At 41.3% G+C, this 25,176-nt stretch overlaps 1 protein-coding gene across 2 annotated transcripts in view; it reads right to left on the bottom strand.

Annotated features, from left to right (window-relative positions):
* Positions 1–25,176, bottom strand: part of FNDC1 (fibronectin type III domain containing 1) — a 111,446-nt gene that overhangs the window by 48,583 nt on the left and 37,687 nt on the right. The window contains exons 3-12 of one of the 2 annotated variants that reach the window (XM_029049128.2): positions 22,338–22,424; positions 21,569–21,637; positions 16,593–16,799; positions 15,870–15,968; positions 14,157–14,274; positions 12,416–12,603; positions 8,110–8,217; positions 5,190–5,378; positions 1,759–4,431; positions 213–331 (exon numbers count right to left, since the gene is read on the bottom strand). In XM_029049128.2, the coding sequence (XP_028904961.1) occupies positions 213–331; positions 1,759–4,431; positions 5,190–5,378; positions 8,110–8,217; positions 12,416–12,603; positions 14,157–14,274; positions 15,870–15,968; positions 16,593–16,799; positions 21,569–21,637; positions 22,338–22,424 (3,857 nt within the window). The remainder of the gene's footprint in view (positions 1–212; positions 332–1,758; positions 4,432–5,189; positions 5,379–8,109; positions 8,218–12,415; positions 12,604–14,156; positions 14,275–15,869; positions 15,969–16,592; positions 16,800–21,568; positions 21,638–22,337; positions 22,425–25,176) is intronic. The other variant, XM_029049129.2, reaches the window with a different exon arrangement.

The following is a 25,176-nucleotide window of genomic DNA, read 5'->3' as shown; positions in this document are numbered from 1 at the left end:
AAGAGGAAAAATCTAAGAGTGCCAGGGGTTGCTGAGAGTCAACGGTACAGCATGAAAGGCACAGCCAGTCAGTCGTTTTACCATCAAAACTTCTCTTAAGCTTTAGCTAGCACTGAAAACAAAGAGCCCTGCCTCTTTTTGACTTCCTTAGGACCCGTTTTCTCTTTGTTTGACAGTCATGAAGATTCTTGAGTTTGGAAAGTTTACCCTACCCACTTGGTTCCTTGGGGACTATTGATTATTCTCTGTCCATTTGGTTTTCCATTAGTTCCAGAAAAGACTTTCCCATCTCCATTTGGTTTGGTGGTTAGATTTGGTCTGCCATTATAACCTGCATTAGACAATGGAACAAAAAAAACCGATAAAATTAGTTTCCAGGGGAATATTCAGGATATTTTTAAAAAAATCAAAATGGCTGTCACTATGCATAGAAAATGCCCACAGTGTGAAGCCAGTAATCTGAATACTGAATTGAATTGAATACTCAAAACTGATGATTTTCTATGTTTTTGGTAAACAGTGAATTCTCACACAACATATAACATGTAATCTTTCCTGCTTAGACTGTGATCCCCATGTGGGTTAGTAACTGTGTGTCCAACCTGATTAGTTTGTATCTACCCCAGTGCTTAGAACAGTGCTGGGCCATAGTAAGCACTTAAAAAGTACTATTATTATTATTGTAACAACAAAAAGTCTCTTTACCAGAGTGAAATATTCAAGCTCAGAAAATAGATAGGATTAAGGAAGTGTAAAGCCAAGCCCCATACTCCACTCTCCTCTCACAATCTCCCCCTCTAGCCTGTAAACTCACTGTGGAAAGAAAATGTGTCTGGTAATTGTTATATTGTACTCTCTCAAGTCCTTAGTACAGTGCTCTGCATACAATAAGTGCTCAGTAAATATGATTGACTGAGTGAATGAATGAGGCAGAACAGCTCCCACTGGGTTCCATACGGCTTCCACTTCCTAACATGTATGGCTCCAGAGGGAGTCTCCTCATCTCATTCACTGCTCCAAATTCTTTTATGTCCTGTCATGATGTTGGTTTACAACATAACAGGGTTCTCCAGTGGACACCATGACTGAAGCCAGTCACAGCCTTGGCAACTGAACTTTTTCCCAGCTCCTGCCCATTTACATATTTGCAGAGAGAATCAGCTTCCTCCTCAAATATTATTAGAGAAGTAGCATGGCCTAATGGATAGAGCACAGGCCTGGGAGTCAGAAGGCCATGGATTCTAATTCCAGCTCTGCCACTTGCCTGCTGTGTGACCTTGGGCAAATCACTTCACTTCTATGTGCCTCAGTTCCCTCATCTGGAAAATGGGAATTAAGACTGTGAGCCCTAGGTGGGTAAGCGCTTAGTACAGTGCTCTGCACACAGTAAATGCTCAATAAATATGATTGAATGAATGAGTGACAGGGATGTTGTCCAACCCAGTTATCTTGTTTCTACCCCGGGGCCTAGAACAGTGCCCAAAACATAGTAAGTGCTTAACAAATACCATAATTATTATTAATCATTATTATTATTATTATTAATATCTGAGGTGTTACTGCAGCTTTTCAACAAGTAGGGTGAAAAACGAACACCATGAAAAGAGACCAAAAGTGAATTGGTAACAGTGTCTTCTGGGTCTAGTCCAGTTCATGGGAACAGGGAAACAACACAATCCATGCTATCTGCAGTGGCCTTGAATGTCTATGAGCAACTTAGCTAAGTGAGCCAATTGGCCATTGATTTACAAAAATTACCTGGTCTGTAAGGCGGTCTCACAAAGGGTCGAGCAGGTGGATTTCGGAATCTTGAGTTCATCATCCTCTGACGTAAGGAGAGCATAGGGGTGATTGGGGAAGGAGTGGAGTGAGTGAGAGACCCCTGGGAGGGTGTGCTGCTGATGGATCTCTGAGGAACAGAAGATTGGGGCGTGGGTGAAGGAGATTTAGAAGGGGCATTTGGTTTGGGGGGAATCTGGGCGGCTCTTGAAGAGCTGCCCAACACTGGAGGGATAGGACGTTTTAAAGGAATAGAGTCTTCTTTTCTATCAGATTTTACCCTATGGGGAAGGCGGGAGGCAATGGACTTCATCTTCTCCTTACCGACATTTTCGTCTGCATATTTACTGTCTCCAGAAACAGAAGGATGGGACCACTTTGAGGCAGAAGGGTCAGGATCTTCCTCTTTCCGTCTGCTGTCATGATCGTGGTAATCATCTTTGTTGGCGGCATCATCATCATCATCATCATTTGAGACTGACTGTCGAGACTTAGGTAAGGACAACAGCGGAATCTTGGAAGCATCTTCCATTTTAGATGGGGTGGACTGAAATGAGCCATCCTTTCTCTCCCCTTGGGATACGGTTCTGCTAGGAACTCGGGAGCGGGAATGATGGTTGGGCAGGTTTGATTTTGCAGGTGCTATCCTGGAGTTGCTTGGTTTGTTGGCTGGCAGAGCTGGGCTGGATCCTCTGGAGGAAGGCACAGAGTCAGTTTTGCTTTTATGCTTTTCATTATTATTTCCATCCTGACCTCCGGCCCGCTCAGGTTTGGAAAGAGATCGGTCAGGGTTCCCCCGGGGTAAAGTAGAAGGCAACCGAGAAGTAGAGGGATCTTCAAGATGGGCATTTCCCCTTCCATCCCGGTCATCTATTTCAGAGCTATAGTCCTGGTTGTCGCCATTTATATTTTCTGATTCTTCCTCGGTTTCGAGAGCACCTCCTTCCGGGAGGTGACCCCTAGGTTTCCCTGGAGATGGCTGCTCCATTTTCATTTTATTAGGAGAGTTGGCATTAGAAAACATACTTTCTTGGGAAGAGGGGCGAGAGCGCTCAGATAAAGGGAGCATTTGCCTGGATTTGGAGATTGGATGTTGTTCTTCCTTAGTGTTAGGGTTGGAAAACTGCTGCTTGGAAGTTGAGACGGGGTAGGAAGACTGCTTTTCCGAAGCGGCCGCAGTAGATTTTGATCTTGGGTCCTGGCTACTTAACACCCTTTTAGGAACATTGGACCCATTCTCAGAGGGGGTCACTGTTCGGTGAGCATTCGACACTCTCTGGGGAATCCTTCTTGCGTGGTCCAAGCCCAGTGATGAATGCTGCTTAGGGGAGGAAGGCGTATGGTCGCTGTCAGCAGTGGAAAGGAGGGGCTCTTCCTCATCCTCATCACCTCTCTCAATGGTTGGAGTAGATCGGTGCACGGAACTTAGGCGAGAATTAGAGTGAATCCTGTTGGGGTACCTATTGCTAGCTGCAAATGGCCTGTGTCTAGGGAAACTAAAGCGGCCAGCCGGCAAGCGAGGACGAGAGGCAGGGGAGGAAGGAGCTGTCTGTTTCCCCCTAATTTCTCCATTCTCATCTTCGCCCTCACCATCTCCCCTCTCAGCCCCTCCGGTCCTCCTACCAGAGGAGATGTGTGAGTGGACGGGATTGGTCGGAGAATGGGCAGAGGACTGGGACAGCCCAGCATAGTTAGCTCTGCTCACGCCCTGCCCGTTTTTCAGCCAACGGGAATGGGGAGAACCAGGGTGAAGCTTGGGGGAGAGAAGTCGGGATGCCCCTCCAGGGGAAGAAAGTCTGGGTGCTGGGGAAGAGGAACTTGGCTTTTCATCCCAATCCTCTCTTTCTTCACTGTCGTGTTCCTCGCGGGCCGCTGAGGGGATGCTCGGAGGGGATGACTCGGCTGGATCAGGTTGTGCATGAGGTGTTTTGTGGGGGCTGGAGCTCACTTTAAAAAGTCCTGGGGATCTGGCCTGAGAATTTGTCCGAGCCGGGAGATGCAGTTTCCCATTCCCACCTTCGCGGCTTCTGGCTTGAGAAGCACGTGCGGTAGATTGTGGATCAGCCGATCCGGCTAAACGAGACTGCTCAGATTCTGGATCCTTCTTCACATTTTCAGAAGGTGCCTTCTCCGAAGCAGTACGAGGGGAACTCGGCTGCCTCGTTTCGTTATCGGTGTACCTGGGGTTAGAGGATGAAGATGACTGGGGGGTGTCTGTTTCTGCCTTGGGGGCGCTTACTGGGATGCGAGCTCTAACTGGGGTTCTTCCGGGGCCTAGGACTGAGTGAAAAGATCGACTCGATGATGGAGGCCTAGCATTTCTCCTATTATCATGGGGCTTAGGGGAAGATGCTAGGGAGCCTGAATTGGAAACCAGGTCATCATCTGTGAGTCTGGTGGACTGGAGATCCAATTCTGACTCTGCTGGGCTTTGGGTTGATAAGTCACTTTTACTTGCGGCTCCAAACTTATTCTTTGACTCGGGAATGAGACTCTTTGCATCCCTAACATGGGAAGAAAGGGATGAATGAGTGGGTTTAGAGGAAGGTGGGTGTGGGATTTTTTGAGAAGAGGGTAAAGGTTCTGATTTGTCTGGTTTCAAATTATCTTCTTTGGTAGCTTTCTGAGAAACAGTGGGTACGCTGGTCCTGGCTGTAATAGATAAAAAAGACAATCAACTCTAGAAATATTTGAGACCACAATGTAACAAAAAGCGAAAATTTGTGTTGGGGACTGGGATGAGACAATTACATGGACATTTTAGATGGAAAGAGTGAACTACCCCAATAGCCAAAATGTTCACCATCAATTTTTTCCTTATTACATAAAATATAACTGGTAATGTTTGACATGAGGTCCCTAGCATCCTCCCCTAAGACCCACAATAATAAGAGAAATGTTAGGCCCCCACCATCGAGTTTAAGTTTAAGTTTAGTAAAAAAAAAAAAAAACCCAAAAAACTTTTATTAAATAAGATACTTTCAACAACATAATACACCACCTTGGCACTAGAATACAGGTGCAAAGAAGCAGAATGGTCTAGTGGATAGAGCACGGGCCTGGGAATCAGAGGACCTGAGTTCTAATCCCAGCTCCATCACTTGTCTGCTTTGTGACTTTAGGGAAGTCACTTAACTTCTCAGGGCTTCAGTTACCTCATCTGTAAAATGGGGCTGAAAACTGTGAGCCTCATGTGGGACAGTGATTGTGTCCAACCTGATGAGTTTGTATCTATCCCAGGGCTTCAAACTGTGCCTGGCACATGGTAAGCACTTAACAAATACCGTTTTTTTTAAAAAATACAAATTAAGCATGCTTTATGACTTCTGCCCCGAGAGCTTAACCCAAAGTAACACGAGACAACAGCAAGAATGAACAATAAGGGTCACAAACACACACATGATGCTTACTTGTTGGCAAAGTGACAATGAAGGCTTTAGACTGAGGGCCCTGTCCTCTCCTGTTTGCTGCCCGTATTTTGAAAAGATAGCGTTCCCCAGGCTGCAGACCATCAACTACGGCAGAAGTAGCCACTCCAGGATAGGTAAGGGACTTTGCTCCGAACGGTTTGAGAGCCGGGGCGTATGAAAGAATGTATTCTGAAATGATTTGGCAGACGGTTGGAAGGAGGAAACTGAAAAGAGTTCTGTGTCCAGCAGACAGACTGTATGGGTAGGATGAATTAGAACGTGCATTACTAAAATTAAAACACTAGCAATGCACGTCAACAGCTGGAGCATAAAGACATTATTAGAAGTCGAACAAACGGAGATGAAGCTACCAAACAAGAATAAGCAGTTAATTGGCTGGCGATTTTAATTTCAAGCAAATTGAACATAAGCATTACAGGAGGAAGCGCTTGGTGATATTTATCATATTTTAACGGTTCTTTTCCTGAGACCCCAATACCTGTTCATTTGAAATTGTTGGAAAAAGTGGAACACAAAAGAGAAGAAATAACAAATCCTGGAAGCTAATTTTAAGAAAGTGGTGACATCACTGTATTGCTTATTTTAAGAAGCTTTTTTGTTATTAACCTGTTGTGTTACTATGTTGCTGTATAAACTGAATAAATTCCAGAGTAGATTACCTTTTCCTCTACTAACATATGAACATGCTTGAATCAGTAGTGCTTTTCTTACTTAAAAACTGTTGTAAGAAATGGCTGAGAGTTTGGTCTTAATCAATCTATATTATTCAACCATTGTTTACTGTGATTCTGTAATGCTGTTTGGAGAATATAACTTACATTTAAATTACGTTCATCAATAGCGAGAGGTAATTGCCCATAGTATTTACTGTGGTGAGACTTTTTTGGATAAGGCCTAATAATTCCTTCCACACATCATCCTTTTCACTACCAACCAAATAATTTAGTGTATTTTCTTTTCAAAATCCTCTTATGGTTTCCATTAATTAGAATTTTTCTGAGTCAGTGGGTGAAAAAAGCCCACGTTGCCAAAACTCAAATAATTAGAATGTATTCCTGAATCACAGGTAAGATCATTTTATCCCCTTAACATTTGTGCCCTGAAAATATATGCTTTAAATTCATTTTTCAGCATTTATGTTAATGATTATGGCACTCTATTTCAATTAGCAAGAGCTGTAATTTCATAGGTCAAATGTAGGGATCAGATAATCTATTCTTCTGTAATAATTTGTACCTCAGAGGATTTATTTTTTAACCAACCTTCCATAAAGGTGAAACAGAATACTTCTATTGTAGAAACCTATTCAGAAATGTTCATCATTTTTATATTTTCATACATAATCAGTACTAATGAATCAGAAAAATAATGTTTACACCTTACAAAGTGGGAAAAATGCCCATCCTTTCTCAAAAGATGGTCTTTCTGGGAGATAAGAAAGATAAGGACTCATATGAATTGCTAGTCAGTGTCTCAGTTACTTTCACTACAAGAACTCAGAAACTTCTGTTGTTTCTCGTAATGTTTGCTGGATCTGAAAGGATAATTCATTCCCGTGTTTATTCATGAATATGAACTGAGAAAAAAATATTTTTATTAGCAACATGTAAGGGACAGCATAAGAAACAATATTTTTGAACTACCTCCTCAGCTATTAATGACTTAATAAACTTCATAAATAAATCCTAATTCATCTGTAAGCAATTTTTCTATATTGGGAAGACATCAATTGCTGAAAATTAGGTGTGTTTTTCTTAAATATATATACATATATATATCAAAAGGCAGCACCTAAATAATTATTCCTGAGACCTTCTGACATGGTCATATTTCTCAGTTAGGATGAAGACATTTATCCAGTAGTTTAATAAAGGACCAGTATAGAAATCTTTGCTCGTGAATTTGGAAATGAATTTGGAATTTCACTATTAGACTCAAAAACCAATTTCCATCTGCCTCCAAGAAGAATGCCTAAATGTTGGCAAAGACAATAGGGAACAGAACATAATCTACAGCAACAGCACAGGAATATCACATTTCAGTGATGCATGCTGGAGGAAGCTTTGTAGCTCAGAAACCACACAGGCTTTTTATTCAATTTCCGAAAGTTTCAGAAAATGTTGCAGTATTTGAAAAACCCATTAAGCGTAAGTCTATCTTCCTTACATTAACAAGGAGCTCTCTTTCCAACTAATTGGATTTTCTCCTCCACCAAATAAAGATATACTATATGGAAGAGAAAAAGAAAAAAAAAGCCTGAGTTATTTCAATTTCTTTCATACCAGCTCTTAAAAGTTCCTCAAGGTACGAAATATGAAGTGCAGTATTTACAAAACTTTTTATTCTCTAGGACCCCTCCTCTCTGGCACAGAGGCAGGAAATCCACCTTGCATATGTTTAAAAAATCCAATGTCTTTTTGACACTTGCTTATGAAAAAAAATAATATCAATGAGAAAATAGGACTCATCCATTTGCCTGGTAATTCTCACACTTCTTCCTGCCTGTCAAGACTCTTGCTTCACTAGGGAAGTTGTTATAACAGAAGATTGTATAGGTATTATTTCAAAGAAAAATGATTATGGTGCTACACACAGGAGATTAGGACATGATCACAGGATGAAGCAGAAGTGTGAAGGCAGGAAATAAGGGACAAATCACTTATTCATCCATAGTCATTACCAGTGAAAGCATAGGAAGTTACTGATGGGCACTAAAATATTCTTTGTGAAATGTCCTTCCTCCCAGGGTGAAACATTATTTAAGGATATTTGCTTCCATGCTTGTTCTTCAGCCAGCATGCATACCCACTAAGTTTTCACAAGCTTAATGGACTCATTCTAATGAATGTGGTCAGTTGATTCAATTTCCACAGGCATTTTTAGATAATGAATTTCCTACCTTTGACTTTTCCCTCTGTTTCTGGAAGTGGGTCCCAGGTTGCAGTGACAGATCCTTGTTTGCCTTTCATGGGCCAGACATCCAAGTTTTCAGGTGCGGTGGTCGGTGCTATATAGGAGCCAACAATTTATGAAAACTAGAAATTAAATTGGGAAACAGTGACCTTAAAAAAACAAGATATTTTAGGCTTTCTAACTGACTGCTGCAGAAAAGTTCTTAGTCCAAGAATATTCATTCAATCCTATTTATTGAACACTTACTGTGTGCAGAGCACAGTACTAAGAACTTGGGAGGATACAATACAACAATATCCAGGCACATTTCCTGCCCACAACTAGCATCCCATTTATCAATCAATCATATTTATCAAAAACCCACTGTCTGCAGAGCACTGAGATATAAGTCCTTGGAACCATATAATAGAAGCAGAAGGCAACAGTCCTGGTTTCATGGAGTTTCAATCCAATTGGGGAGACAGGCAGACAGCAATTATTTATAAATAGATGAGTAGAAGAAAAAAAAAACCACCATACTTCTGCTAATAGCAGGAGTAAGAAAGATGAATAAATGACTGAATAATTAAAGTATGTAAATATATGTTTCACTGGTAAGGGAGACTTGGGATGACACTCTGGATTATTAATAGAGTGGATGTTAAGAATAGTAATAATGCCTTTTTAAGAATGATTATGTGTTTGTTCTTCATGTTAAATGGTATAAATATATCTCTGAAAAAGACAGGGTAAATGAAACCAACATTTAAGAAGAACCTTGTTAATTCTTACAAGGATTAGGGGTCTTCTTTTACTTTGGAGACATAGTGGGAATGTGGAAAAATGCATCGAGATAATGCCCCAAAAAAGGTAACTGTAGAGAGTTTCGACCAAGATCTAGAATCAAGAAAAACCAGCACATCACTCCAAAACCATTTTTTAGTAAGATTCCCCACTAAAAATGGTGGCTGTGCTTCTCCCTTTCAGCAGCTAAAATTTCTTGGACTGAACCATAATCCTCCGGTAAACTGCTTCTCTTCAAGGAGCTCATTTTGTAGTATTCACTCGCAACCTAGGCAGGAGCCAAAAGCTGCACCCATTCGGCCAACAAGTTGTTTGACAAGTCAAAAGCATAGGGAACATAGAGAGGGTTGTTCTTGGTGATTAATAGCAGTTTCCACCTTCCTTTTTCAATTAAAAAAAAATGAAAATTGGCTTTAGCAGTATTTTGAAAAGAGCAATCCCTCTCCACCTTCCAAGTCCTCTTAAAAGGAAGCATAAGTGGGTTCCCCAGTGAATTCCTACCTTCCTGGTGATGTTCTCGTATCAGCTTCCTTATTAGCCCTCGTGTGCATGCCTATTAATTGATTATCTGCTTCAATTTTTTACTACTTATACTGATTTATCCTTTCATTTTTTATCTAGTGTATGATTTCAATTTAAGTCTATGCCTTCCCCATTATACTAGAAGCTCCTCTAAGGCAGGAATCTCCTCTTTTAAAGCTGTTGTGTGTGTTAATGGTATAAATATATCTTTGAATGCATTTAAACTTCAGTCCACTGCTTTGCACAAAATAGGTGACCACTAAATGCCATTAGCAGTGAAGATGAAATTCAGACAAAAAGCAGTGCATTATTGTAAAGCAGTAGAAGTATTATCTATCGATCACCATCTAAGTGCAATATGTTGTCCTAAGCACTTGTGAACTGTAACAGAAGCATAAGACAGAGAAAGAAGTATTGAAGATGCACACATACTCATGTTGAGCATATATAACTTCTGTGTGGATCTCTGCTGTCACCAAATAATTGACACTGACCCCAGGATGTGGATGCTTTTCTCCTGTCCCCATTCTGCTCCTGTAGCCCCAGTACTCCACAGACCTTCTAATTTTCTCCTTATTGTTGACTTGGCATTTTTTTCACCTCTCCGTTTTTATGGCATTTGTTAAGCCCTTACTATGTGTCAGGCACTGTACTAAGCTCTGGGGAAGATACAAGCTAATCAGGTTGGACTCAGTCCAGTTCCCACAGGGGGCTCACAGTCTTCATCCCCATTTTAAATGATAGGGAACTGAGAAGTAAATAGACTTGCCCAAGGTCACACAGCAGACAAGTGGTGGAGCCGGAATTAGAACCCAGGTCCTTCTGACTCCCCGGCAAGTGCTCTATCTACTAAGGCCACACTGTTCTTGTTCCCAAACCCCCATTTCACTTGTAGATCATGAATCCCCTGATTGTATTTAATCCCCACCTCTGTTTTCTTTCCCAGAACCTTGAACTACATTCCTACATAAATATTACTGCTGCCACCACCAGTCAGCCTCTAATGTCTTGAGGTCAACCGAGCCAGGGGTCAAAGCTTGAGGTATTCTTCTTAGTCAAAGCAATATAAGGGTACCACCATTCTTAAAGGGAATACAATGAGCTCCTCATAGTTGGTGGTATTTAACCAACTTATTCCCTCTGGGTGTTTAATAAACACTGGTAGAGACTTCTCTACTTCCCACCACTGCCCTTCAGAATATTGTCCCCAGCTTTGGGAGATATTGAAGTGGGGACCTTGACTTTGTTAGTTCATAAAGATCAGAAAGGCATTCCCCAGATACATTGCTGTTCCATGGACCCTCTTCCACTTCTTTGTCACCTCATCATCCTCATCCATAGCATTCATGGAGTGCCTTCTATATGCAAATCATGTACTCAGCACTTAGGAGAGCGCAATACAACAAATCAAATGCTTCAAACACGGCGTTGCTGCCCTACGGCAGGGGGCAAAATAGGCCAAAAAAAAAGGATTTATATTTAATAATGGGAGTAGGAAAGAATGCTGCTATAGCTGGTAGTAGCAGGAGTATGAAAGGATGAATACATTCATCACTGAAAAAATAAACTGTACTTTAAAGTATTTGAAGTAGTAAGGCTTGTTTTATAAACAGAATGGTTGAGGGAAGCTGTTGAGTTCACAGGATCAGAGGAGGTAGACATTAATCATACCGGCTGCAGGAGGCAGGAATTCAGAAGGGCTTTGTTAATTGGTGACGCTGTGGTCTGGCCAATTTGAAGACCGAGGGAGTTTCATAAAGGGGAAGGGCATGAGCAAGAGATCAGAGGGGAGAGAGTCAAAACTCTAGCTGGGGAGGGGTTAGCTTCGGAGGAACAATGAGTGCAAGCTGGAGTGTAGCAAGCATGTGGAGCAAGATGAGAAATATGGGAAGCCCTGGTGAAGAGCTTGGAAACCAGTGGTTTCTGCTGATGTGAGAGAAATGGGTAACCAATGGCAGGTTGTGTGGAGTGGAAATGTGGGTGCCGAGTGACATTTTAGACTAATGATCTGGGCTGCAGGGTATAAGACTTAAGGATTCCAGCGAGGAAGCTGATGCAATAGTGGGGAGAGAACAAGAACTCTAACCAGGGGTGGTAGCCATTCGGTAGAGAGGAAAGGGGGAATCTGGTAACTATGTTGGAAGTTAAAGACTGTCGGGGGTTGAAGGTAATGTGGAGGTGCAGTCTTCTTGGAAAGGTAGGATGGTGGCAAGGTTTCTGAGTCTCCTCCCTGATGCTTACAAACCACAGGAAGTATGGCACCGGCCCAGAATTATTCTGTACTAAGCTTCTAGCTTGCCCTCTGTGGCATCAACGCTAAAATGCACAAAATCTGTGGGAAAAAAATCATTCAGGAGAAACATGACTGCCTGCAGACACAATTCTGCTGACCTACTCAATGATAATGATAATCGTGACATTTGTTCAGTGCTTACTATATGCCAGGCACTGTATTAAGTACAGACATCCTACTGAGAACAGTAGTGCTTCTCATCCAGATAATGATGCTTCTCAACATTAAGAGTGCCACTCCCTATTTGCAGTACAGTGGGGACAAAGCCTCCTTTCCCTGTGGAAGCATAGAAACTTTTAATGTCAGTTATATTAACGAATCTTGAATTCCAAGGAATAATAAAAGAGGTACTATAAATGGCCCACCTGTCCCAGCAGGGAGATGGAGCTGCAGAAAAAATTTAAAAGACTTTAATCCCAGAAGTTATTTTGAGCACTAGCTTAAAGGAAAAGGCACAGGATAAAGTTTGGTGTGTACATTACTCAAGTGGAGTGAAACCTGCTCCATGCGATGGAAGACTTAAGTTTAAATGAAAAGATCAATGATAGACAAAATGGTTAAGCAATTGGGGACGCTTTTGTTTTGACCTAGACATGCTTGGAATTCTTAGAAGAGAAAATCCACTGATTTATGAGCAAACTATTTATATTCTACTTTGATTAAAAATTCAGCCAGCCAGTAGTTTACCACATACCGGATTCTGGGGTCCTTTGAAAGACAGATGGACTCCATTTGCCATCTCTTTCACCTTGTGAAATGCGGACTGCAAATTCATACATTGTATCTGGAATCAGGTCGTCCACCAAGGCTCGTCGGGTGGAAATTTGTTTATAATCCCACCTGGCCGATTCCCCTTTTTCTCGATAGCGCACAGTGTACTGCCTGCAGGTGGAAATCAAGCCCAGCATTGACATTTGGACAAAAAAAATTTCCTGGGTCCAAACCCAGTTACGCTTGTTCTTATTCTTCGTCATTCTCCTTTCTGACTTCAGATACAGAAATCACTTCTACAAGGAAAGGGAACTCTGAAGGCAGGTGTCTTATCGGCCCAGGATGTCTGCATAAAATCTATTTAGGAATAAGTGTACTGTAAGGCTGGAGAGGAATCTGATGGAAAACTCTAGCCATAAGGGACAAGAGATGTGGACTAGTACCCACAGAAAGAGAGTGGGAAGAATAGATGTCAATTTACGCATAAAATCAGAAAGCAGCTCCAAACCCTTGCCTTACTGCAAGGAAGGGTCAGAGTGCTGTCCAAAGGAGGAAAAATGATGTCTTTCTAGGTACCTTCCCAGGATGAATATGAAACACAAAGGGGATTGGGCCTGGACAGGTTTACAACGAAGCAAGGCCGTGGTTTTGAGTATGTGGCATAGAAAGGGAAACAGAAATCAGAGTGCTTCCTGAAAAGTGAGAAACTCTATAGTTGTATGGAATTCTGTTAGGAGGTTTTAGAGGGAGGAGCTATGTGGAAAGTGTGATGGTTTTCAAAACTCCTATGCAACCCCAGCATAAACAGCATCGGGATTTTAAAGCTTACACCTAGTAATGCTGGATTTTATCTTGTTTATTAAATTTATTAAAGGGCCTCCTGAAAGACATGCACCCTAGGTTGCTGGTTATGGCCTTTATTAAGACTACCCACCAGTGTAGACACACCCACAACGGCAAGTCATTACTAAGACTACACATCAGTTTATATAAACACATACTGTGTTTTAATTCAGAATGCATATCAGTTTACAAACACACACAAACAAACCAAAAAAAACACATGCTCAAGCCTCGCTGCCTGGACTCCAGGTGTTCATCCAAGCCAGCCATCAAAGCAAACCGGGTTCAAAAGCCAGTTACAAATGTTCGTTTCATTGCACTTGAAAACTAGGTAGGCCAAAAAGTAGCATCAGGGGCTTCTTGGAGCCTTTTTTTTCTTTTTTAATGGTATTTGTTATACATTTACTAAGTGTCAGGCAAACCAAGTGCTGGAGTACATACAGGATAGGTTGAACACGGTCCATGTGCCACAAGGGGCTCACAGCCTTAATCCCCATTTTACAGGTAAGGTTGCCTTTTGTAAACACAATATCTGACCTTTGGTTTCAGTGGGGTGAACTTTCTGGTGGTTACCTGTGTTATATGACCTTTTCAACTGAGGACATAGAAGAAGGAAATGAAAGGGCTTCTGGAATCATGGAATGTAATTCCTCCTTTTAATGTAACTTCAGGTCAGGGAGAACAGTTCACAAGGAACATAAGTCTTAGCTTAATTTCTGTCAGATGTGAAGTTATGTAATCAAAAATTAACTAACCTTGAGGTACTTGGTCAAACATTTTGCTTCAACTAAAATACAAAATCCTAGAGATATGCACCACAGTAAATACCCATGGAACAAATAAATAGAATAATTCACACTAATAAAAAGAGCATTAAGTACCTAGATGCAACAGTCTTCTTCTGTTTTTCATAAATAGGATCCATCCATGCCACAAGCACAGATTGAGATGACATGACTCGAACACTTATGTCTTTAGGTTCATCCAGATCATCCTCTTCTGAAATAAAAGGACATACATGTATCACAGTAAAATCTAGAAACTCATTTTGCTGAGCCTAAATGGGTTATGGCTAACAAAACAAAAGGGAATAACTTTATGTTAAGCCTATGGATAAACTCACAAAGGCAAGTAGAGAAAACTGGGAAATTATTCAGCGAATTTCAATCATGTAGACAACTAATCTCAATCATTCAGATAACCCCTCCTTTCCCCCCCCGGCATGGTTAATTTTCAGGTGCTGCTCCATGTTCACACTTTTTTGAAAGTTCAGTGATTCAGCTATGACAAAATCTAAACCTGCATGAATGAATCACTTCATAAGGGGCATATGCTTTGCTGAGCTCAAAAAGTATTCACAATTTGTGGTAATTAGATAGTGTTTAATTAAGGAAAATCAGTATAGGCACAGCATGGTTACGTGTTTCTTTCATTAAAGAAACAGTGTCCAGGAAAGTCAGATGAAATCTGAAGTGGATTACAGGGCAAACTAAACTGTGAAACTAACTGTTTGGGATGTGACAGCCAGTAAGTAACAGGCAATATAGCTCTCTCTGTTCATGATTAGCTCTACTCTTCATTAAATCTAGATTTCAGTAATTTTGCTTCTTTGAAACCCATTGTTTATTAATACCACTTTTTATTTATAAAAATAAAATATGTGCATGAGTATCTGTATTCAGCTAACGTTATAGTAACCATTTGCCTGTAGATGATCATTAATTATTATTTGTTGGTGGGCTACTGAAAACACCACTACCCGACTCCTTTGCTACAACAGGTATCATGTTAAACTGTGGGTCCATTTCAGCACATATCTTTCCAACCCCCATTTCCTGCCCTGCTAGTCAATTTTATTTAGCTTTTCAATACCAAGCTTATACAAAGACCATCTCAGACCTTTAGTAGAATGAAATTCCTCCCAGTTCATACTCTGACTGACATATTGCTTAATGGCACCCTTCCTAACCATGGTAGAAAAGCCGCGTGGCCTACTGTACAGAGCACAGGCCTAGGAGTCAGAAGGCCCTGGGTTCTAATGCTGGCTCTGCCACTTGTCTGTTTTGAGACCTTGGGAAGTCATCTAATTTATCAGAGCCCCAATTACCTCATCTGTAAAATGGGATTAAGATTGTGAGCCTCATTTGGGACAGGGACTGTGTCCAAGCTGATTAACTTGTATCTACCCCAGAGCTTAATACAATGCCAGCCATATAATAAACATTTAATAAATACCATTTAAAAGTGAATGAATAGAGTATAGTCAGTCGTTTTATAATGTGGGAGCTATATTCTCAAAAAACCCCATTTTAAGGAAAACCAGAATCATGATACCAATGCTTCAACTGATACTGATCATTTAGGTGCAACCATTTCTTCTGCTCTCACACCATGTTCTCTCCATCTAGAGAGTAGCAGCAACATTCTGCTTGATACGCATAGGGAAAACACGCCTTACGAAAGAACTGATTGTTTAGTACAAAACAAAATCAATTCATAAACAGAGGGGGAGAGATTCATTTTTTGGGAAATGTAAACCTAAGCTTGGCTCCCTAGAGGTGATCACGTGATTTAAAAATGCTTAAGACACCTACCTGCAATTTTTCTCTTGGTTAAAGCAGCCCTGTACACTGGCTGACTCTGCCCTCGGGAATTCATTGACTGGAGCGAAACCACGTACACTGACTCAGAAGCTATGGACAAGGCAGAAAGGAAGAAAAGAAGGTTCTACTGTAAAAAACTTTTCTCACAAAATCCAAAATGACATACTCAGGGGAAGATTCCTCCTCCACCAGCCCCTGCCAAATGAACACCCTTAAATTGCATGCCCCCTACTACAGGCCAGAGTCATTTTTTCCAAACGAAGAACTTGAGTGTTAAAATTGGAACTCACATCAGGACTAAAAGGGGACAAATGGGAAACTGAAGGAACAGGGGAGAAACTGGAAAAATCCTGGGACAAGACTAGCCATCCATTAGTCAATCAATCAGTGGTTTTTATTGAGCACTTACGTAGTGCAGAACACTAGAAGTGCTTGAGAGTACGATACAGCAGAGTTGGTAGATATATTCCCTGCCCACAACAAGCTTATTGGGAGGGTTTTGTTTTTTTACCCCCAAAACCAGTACAATTAATGCACAACTAAATCAAATGTGAAACATATTCATTAAGCTCATTTGATTCAAGTTCATTTTTCCAGTATGTTTCAGAGTGAACTACATTACTTTGGTGAATGGTTAAAGCAGCATATCCTGCAAGCAATATACAAGAAAATAACATGCACGACACGAAGCATTAATGCAGAAGCTAAACTCACCTAGTTTTTTAATTTCATGCGTTCGCTCATCTTTTGCCAGTGGAACATAATTCATCTTCCTACCGCTTTCACCATAGCCCAGGAGAAAACCTTGAGATCTCCGCGGACTCTTAATGCCTGATGAACGTGGTGCTTTCCATTGAACGGAGAGTTTGTCATCAGAAGATCGGACGCGAACTCTCAAAGGTTTGTTTGGCACGTCTTTTTCTTGAAAAAGGACAGAACCAAGAAACAGAGCATTTACTTTTCTGCATTTGCATTCCTGCCATTCAGCAGATGGCATTTTTTAAGGTGTCTTTTAAATGCCTATTATATGACAGTTTTTCTCTCCTGGAATCAATAATCAGTAATATAAGAACTAGTAGTCAAGAAATACGCCAATGATTAATGTTAGGAAGATTTGCTATGAAGAGCCTGGAAAAAATAATAAAATGTGCTGTTGTAACAACTGCCACAAAAATACAAATTCTATACAAAATACAATTCTATGGTGTTTCCAGTAACAGTGTATGGATCCGAAAGCTGGACAGTGAAAAAACAGGAAGGAATGACTATCAATTCTTTTGAAATGTATTGGAGAAGGCTTTTGCAAATACCATGTTCTGCTAAAAAAAACCAAAAGCAACCAATAGGTTTTGGAGCAAATTAAGCCATTGTGGTCTTTGGAAGGCTAAATGACTCGATTTAGATTAGCAATTTTTGGACACATCATCAGGAGGACTAAATCTCTGGAGAAGACACTCAAGTTAGGAAATGTTCAGGGAAAATGTGGAAGAAGTAGACCAGCAGCTAGATGGATAGAAACCATAACAATGATAATGAAGAACCGTTAGCAAGGTTACGAATTATGGCAAGAGATCGGGATGCTCTGGAAGAAAATATGTCCTTAGAGTCACTAAAGAATTGGAAAACGACTCGAAGACACTTGATGATAATATGCCAACACTGTTCCAAGTGCTAAGTTGGACACAGTCCACATCCTATATGGGGCTCAAGATCTTTAATCCCCATTTTACAGATGAGTCATAAAGAAGCCAAGTAACCAGGGCCAAAATCACACAACAGAAAAGTTTGGGGGAGCCGTGTTTAGAGCCTACCTACATAAAGCCTACCTAAAAGTTCAGTTACAAAAAAAAGGCTAAAAACACAGCAGCAGGCTTGCAGATAAAGGTTTAGAAAAGCACTGCCATTTTCTTACCAGTTCTGGTAAGATGCCCAACAATCCATTCCGGTTTTCCCTCCAGAAACGTCAGAGAGGTATTAGGATCATAAAGTTAAAACATTCCATAATGCAAAGACTTCCTCCCAAAAATATTGGCTCTTTTATAACTTTCCTTTTTCACTTTTGTCATTTTGCCCATTGTGACGGAGCCTAAAAGTACAAACACTCTTCAAGAAGAGTGAAAGAATAAAGCATAACTATAGTATATACTTGCATAATTGTCCTTTAGAACTATGTTCCCAAAATAGTCTTTGCTTTTCAGTTGCATTCTCAGTAGTCTAATGCCAACTGTCTTTTGCTTCAATCAGGTTTCTGAATAAGTCTATGGCTTTCTAGACCAGGATATGTCTGAGCCCTCTGACCCAGTTGTACAAAACCCTGTCCATATTGTAATATCCATCTCCCAAGTCTCTACTGGTTCATTTCATTTCATTTCAATTCTCTGGCGAACAATTATATTGCTTCAGTCAACGCATCTTTAAATTTAGGTACTTTATTTTATGTTCTTCGCTTTCACAGGAGGTGATTTGATCTATCGGGAGTCCTCAGGTACTCCCAACCCTAGATGCCATTGCACATCCTTATTTAGGGCAAAAGCTGCACTCCACCCTCTCTGACAGACCTAAAAGTAACCAACTGTTCCCTCGTCTTCTAACTTTTGGTTCATCTTGTCAGACTGGAAAATTTGGAAGAATTTCTATCCCCAGAATGATTGCCAAGTCATCTTAACTGGTTCAAATGAATCCCATACCAATCATACAAAAGGGGCAGGGGGATGTGCTCCCACAATATCCCAGCTGCTCTGGGTGTTTCCAATCAAGGCCCAGCTTCCTTGATGTCTCACCGCTTTATATGTGCTTTTTGGATTAGGGTGGGGAAGGAATGAAGGCTAACGATTCCAAGCTCTGTAGAATCTAGTGACCACTCAGCCCAGTTCAGGAAATGTGATGAAAATGAATCCAACTCCAATCAGGCAGATCTGTCCTTTATCAGTGAAAGACCCTGCATTTTGCTTCCTATATCCCAGGGACTACAGGAAAGGTGTACAGACATAGCTGTCCAAATGGCAGGAACCACATTCCTAGAAAGCTACGTTGAGAACTTTATTCACCTGAATTAATAAAAGCTTCCACTTGACTGTACATCCAGTGATGGCATCTTTGTGTCCTGGAAATTAGCTCAGAAAAGAGCTAAGAATTTCCAAAATCAAGACAAATGTGAAGGTTATTGGCCCATTTAAGGTAAAGAACCTGAGTCAGTGGATGTCAGGGGGTTCACCAAGTCAACAGTTTCCCTCTCCCCTATTTCCAAAATTCACAGCCCACTTCCATCACTCCGCACACATTTCCCCTTCCTAGCACTAAAGGGACTTTGTTATTTATTTTCTAATATAAAGCAGGAATCATAGGTGATGATTCCTCACTCAACTCATCTGGGAGTTGATGCTCCCCTAATGGCAGGTTGCTTAAAGCAATCAATTCTTTTGCGACTGTGAACCTCCAGAACACTTCGAGTTAAGACAAGCGTCATTATATGACATTTTGAGAATCTGTACCTTTTCATCTTAATACACTGATGTTACAGTAGGAGAATCATTGATTTAAGCAGGCACAAACATACACATGTACACACAAGAAGGAACTTCATTTTCAAAGATCTGCTTTCTTGCCATTAGCTGAATCATCTAAAAGTTAATATACATACATATGTACATACATATGTATGTATATATGTACTTTACTGAATTATTTCCACAATGATAGTAATGGAAAATTTTTTCTGCATAACGGGACTAGAAAGTTCTATCTTTTCTTCCAAATCAATCAGTGGTATTTCAATCCATCCTTGGTATTTATTGAGTGCTTTTAATATGAGCAGATCACTACAGTAGGCCTTTGGGAGAGTACAATACAAGACTTTGAAGGAGGGAGAGTAATTGTTTTGTCATATACGCGGAGGGAGGGCATTCCAGGACAGAGGTAGGACTTGGGTGAGACGTTGGAGGCAAGATAGACAAGATTGGAGGTACAACTGAGTAGGGTTGGCATTAGAGGAACAAAGTGTGTGGGCTGGGTTGTAGAAGGAGAGAAGTGAGGTAGGTAGGAGGGGGCAAAGTGATTGAGTGCTTTAAAGCCAATGGTGAGGAGTTTTTGTCTGATGCAGAGGTGGATGGAACAACCCCTGGAGTTTCTTGAGGAAAGGGGAAACATGGCCTGAAGGCTCTTTGTAGAAAAATGATCTGGCAGCTGAGTGAAGTATTGACTGGAGTGGGAGAGACAAGGGGCAGGGAGGTCAGCTAGGAGGCTGATACGGTAATCAAGGAAGGATAGGATAAGTGATTGGATTACCCTGGTAGAATTTGGATGGAGGGGGGCTCAGGCAAGCTATTCAACACAGCCTCCACTTGCACAAAGAGGAAAAATGACGGTTCCAATCAATCGTGTTATTGTATACGTGCAAGAGCACTCTACTAAATGCTTGGGAGAGTACAATACAACAGAATAGTGACACATTTCCTTCCCATAATGAATTTACAGTCTAGAGAGGGAGACAGACATTAATATAAATGAATAACTCAATGTATGTTTTAATGTTATGTACATTAAATGCTGTAGGATTGAGGGTGGAGTGAATATCAAATGCCTGAAGGTCACAGATCCTTTAGATGATACAGAAAGGAGACAGAGCCGGGGAAAGGAGGGCTATATTAGATTAGGTTTGATACCCTAATCTTTCCCTCTCTCTCTCCAGCATGGCCACATTCAGATTTATTGAAAAATACCTCACAGAATAATAATAATAATTATGGCATTTGTTAAGCACGTACTATGTGCAAAGCACTGTTCTAAGTGCTGGGGAGGATACAAGACGATCAGGTTGTCCCCGTGGGGCTCAACAGTCTTAATCCCCATTTTACAGATAGGGTAACTGAGGCACAGAGAAGTGAAGTGACTTGCCCACAGTCACACAGCTGACAAGTGGCTGAGCTGGGATTTGAACCCCATGACCTCTGACTGCAAACCCGTGCTTTTCCACTGAGCCACGCTGCTTCTCTGAACAGAACATAAAACAGGCAAGCTCCAAACAGGATCACTTTTGGGATATTGTTCCATCACACCACAATTCAACTTGAACTCTATTTAAACTATCATAAAACAAACCCAAGAAATACATAAGAAATCAGAGCATTTCTCTTTTATCAACAGGAAAACCTCTGACAGACCAACAAACATTCCAACAGTAAAACATCCCAACAACAAAAAACTAACATCCAAACAAATATGCAGTAGAGATGGAAGGGATTTCTCCAGGACATTTACCTAGAGCCTACTGTTCTTAAGCAAATGTTTTTGCCCTTTTGGGGGGCCTTTGCTCAATGAAACATGTAATTTTCACCCCCCCTCCATCAGATACAAGAGGACAGTAGGTTCTAGTTATGTGGAACAACCATCTTGACCACATATTCGAACATCACATATCAACGATGCCCCCGGAAAGTTGAAACAAAGATGAGGACTCAGACAGTTTCATATCGAAAAACACGGCAGACCACCGATAGACCAGCACTCATGGGAACGAGGATTGTCGCAGGCTGGCGTTCCAGCAAGCATACAACAAATTGACCAGAGACTTGTGGCACGGTTGTTAGTTTAGCAATGGGAAATAAACATGATGGGGATGAGCGCACATGGGTGACAGGAGTCCAACCATACTGGACCCCAGTGGAGACATGAACCAAGTGAGTAAAAAGTACCTGAAATGGTTCCATTAAATGGTCCTGGACCCTTAATGGCCAAACCATCACTCTTGATCCATTCACCTCCTAAATTAGGAAAATGCAACTTGACAATTAGAAAATTGGAATTTGGATTTTTCTATCCTTCAATGCCTTTCTAATACACAGCTATCACTTCTTCTCAACAAAGAGGTTGCAAAGACACCTACCTACACGGGTAACATTAGTCCCCAAACTCCAGGTGGCCTACTGTAGTTTGTGGTTTTAGGAACACGCTTTGTTTTAATGACATTACGTTTCAGGGCAAAGTAGGCCCAGCCCTTGAAATATCTCCCCGAAAGGATGATACATCTCATTTTTTCAAATCTTCTGCTGTCTTGCACACATTGAAAACTTCTTACTTAAACGCTACATTTTTTTATAATATTTGGTAAGCGCTCCTTTGTGCCAGGCACTTTACTAAGTGCTGGGCAGATACAGGATAATCAGGTTGAATACAGTCTCTATCCCACATAGAGCTTACAGTCTTAACCCCCACTTTTACAGATGAGGTAATTGAGGCCCAGAGAAATTAAGTGAGTTGCCCAAGGTCACACAGCAGACAAGTGTCAGAGCTGGGAGGAGAACCCCGGTCCCCTGACTCCCAGGCCTGTGCTCTTTCCACTAGACTACACTGCTTCACTCCGACTTAAGCTACTTCTCTAAGAAATGGGGAGAGTTAGAAAGAGGCACAGCCTCCTCCAGTAGTATGACCCCCAAACTGACTCCAAACCCCATTAAGACTTACCAGCAAGACTTTCAGCTCTGTAAACCGGACGACTCACTCCACTGTAGTTCTCTGCAGTAACCAGCACAAAATACACTACCCCAGGCTCTGAAACATATGGTTTACATCAAGCCACCATTTCAAATCCCAAGATCAACACAGTTTTGATGTACCAGCCATTTAGTTTAGACAAGTTAAAATGAGACATGCAAAACCAAATCAAATGCTGACCCTGAGCTTAAGCCTTACCACATAGTTGTGTAAAAAAATCAAAAAGACATGAGACAACACCCTCGCTTCTTTCACGATACACCTGACCCAAAGGAGATAGAGTGAATTTGGATCAAAATCCTCCTTGTGCCATCAACTTGGATTTCTCTAGCAGAACTTTTAACACCTTCTTACTGTAAAGTAGCAGTGTCTTCAACCTAACTGACTTGGGTGGCAGCTGAACTGGAATGAAATCATCTTGAGCGTAAACATAAATTTAAGCAAATTCAAGCTAATACCCAGCCAACCACCATGTACTCAAAGTTCAAAGTGTGCACAACATTCGTGACTTTCATCAAAATAATTTCTTGTGCATAGTTGGGGGACCCTTGGGTAGACTTAGCCTTGAGTTAAACTGACTTCTCTACCTCTGTCTTATTGAAAGAGGTCAGTGATTGGAAATCTCTGGCTTCTAAGTCTTAGGAAACCAAGATGCTCTAGGCTGCCGAAAATTCATGAATTTTCCTGTGTGAGGTTTCAAATGTCAAATAATCTCAGTTTTCCTTATGGAGAATCAACTATCTAGAGAAAACTAGGAGTGGGAGCAAGATGGATAAGAAATTTTGAGAGGTGGAGGCCACTTTAAAAAATTATACCTACTAATAATTCCAGCTCTCCAAGTTGGGACATATACCAGTGTTAGATGCCATTTGGACTGATGTTATTTCTGACTACAGGTGGCACAGCCCGGTGGCATTTAAGGTTTGCCTAGGACTGATGTTATTTTTGACTAGAGGTGGCACAGCCCAGTGGCATTCAAGGTTTGGCAAAACCTCTCAGACTGATTTGCGAATGTTTTCAGTTCAGACAAAACAAAACCATGCTTGCCTGGCACTTTCCATTCTTAAGCTTGTTTGTGTTTCAAAGGGAATTAAATCCACATGTTTCTGATTCATGTGCAGTTGAACTCATCAGAAAGTTGCTTGATGGCCTGAAACGTTAATAAATTTTCTTATGAGCATTTTTTGGAATTTTCAAAATTTTGCCCCAAGAAGTAGTTTTGGTAACCATTAATGAGACGTGAACACCCAAAGGCCCCAGAATATTTTAGGCAGGTTCTGAACTTGGGAAAATACATCGGTCACACTCCAGCTGTGCCTTTTCCTTTACCTGACCAAAAACAAAGCAGATCAAGCTAAAAACCTCTCCTCCAAATCTCTCTGCATGCCTAGGGGAAAACACTCTTATGGGGCAATTTCCAAGGCAGAAGGATGGTTGAAGAGGAAGAGCATAATTATTTTTCACAGTCCATTTCCCTCATCTTCCCACTCAGAGTTGAACAACAGAGGATCTGGGCTCCACTCCCTTCCAGTGGCAAATAGAGCTGGGTAATGTGCCCGTTATGTAGTAAAAGTGAGAGGGATACAATTTTTGAATAACCTTGAATTTACTAAATTCAAGTTTAAATTTCAACTTTAAAGCTGCCAAGGGAGCAGGAGTCATAACCTTGTTTCCTCAAGGTTTGAATCTTTCAGGGTCTCAGAATTTCAAATTGAGTCCCCTTGTGGGTTGGTCTGGTGACAAGGTCTAGAAAAGAGGCTTTTTGGGTGGGATGATGAAGAGGGCTGGGATGTCACCACAATAGTCCCGCTATTTCTATCTTAAGGAATGTTTCAGTGTCACCCCCCCCATGAGTGTCCAGTCACTTCTTGTGAGCTTGTTGATGGGGTGAATGAGGCGAGCAGCTTCAAGAGAATCAGCACTGAGGATGCACAGAAGGAGAAAATTTACTGAAGGAGGCCAGCCAAAGGTTGCTGTCTAGAGTAGAAAAATCAGCTGCCCTCTGCCTCAGAGGAAATCAATCTGTCCCTGTTTTGCTTTTGTCGATTGCTGCAGTGCAAGGGAGCTTGATTTTCCTTGCTGCTTTCTTCTGGAATCTGTTTCCCCACCCAAGAGCCAGCAGTGGGGACCTCCCAATTCACAGATTCCCAAGATGGCAACGTGGAGACATGAAATTTCACTCTACTGGCCCAAGGGATAGCAGAAGATTAGAGGGGGCAAAGGAGTCAGTTTATAGAAGATGACTCAAAACCACCTAAACATTTATGACTTCATCCAAGTTTTCAGTCAGAGGTTTACAGTAATCAGAAGCAGGGCCTTGGGGCAAAATGTGCTTGGGACTCAAGCCTCACAAATACAATTTATTGTAGCGGGGAAAATATCCCGACCTGATGTGAATAAAGTTAGCTTTTTTCACTCCTCTCCAGGGAAGGAGTTTTGCACCAGCCTAATTTGAGTTGGTTTGGGGTTTTTTTGGTTGTTTTTTCATGGTATTTTAAAAGCACTTATTATGTGCCAGGCACTAATCTAAGTGCTGGGGTAGATAAAAGCTAATCAGGTTGAACACAATCCAGATGCCACTAGGGCTCACAGTCTTAATTCCCATTTTACAGATGAAGTGAGACCCAGAGACACGTCCGAAGTATGACTTGCCCAAGGTCACACAGCAGACAAGTGGCCGAGCTTGGATTAGAACCTCGGTCCTCTTCTAACTCCCAGGCCTGTGCTCATTCTGTATTCTCTTTGTGAAGAATAGCAAGAGAAACTCATTATGTTGTCCTCAATCAAATTTCTACGGAGTGGAAAAAAA

The sequence above is a fragment of the Ornithorhynchus anatinus genome, chromosome 21, assembly GCF_004115215.2.
Source record: "Ornithorhynchus anatinus isolate Pmale09 chromosome 21, mOrnAna1.pri.v4, whole genome shotgun sequence".
Lineage (NCBI taxonomy): Eukaryota > Metazoa > Chordata > Mammalia > Monotremata > Ornithorhynchidae > Ornithorhynchus > Ornithorhynchus anatinus.
The sequence above is the reverse complement of the archived record's forward strand: the minus strand, read 5'-3'. Positions and strand labels throughout refer to the sequence as shown.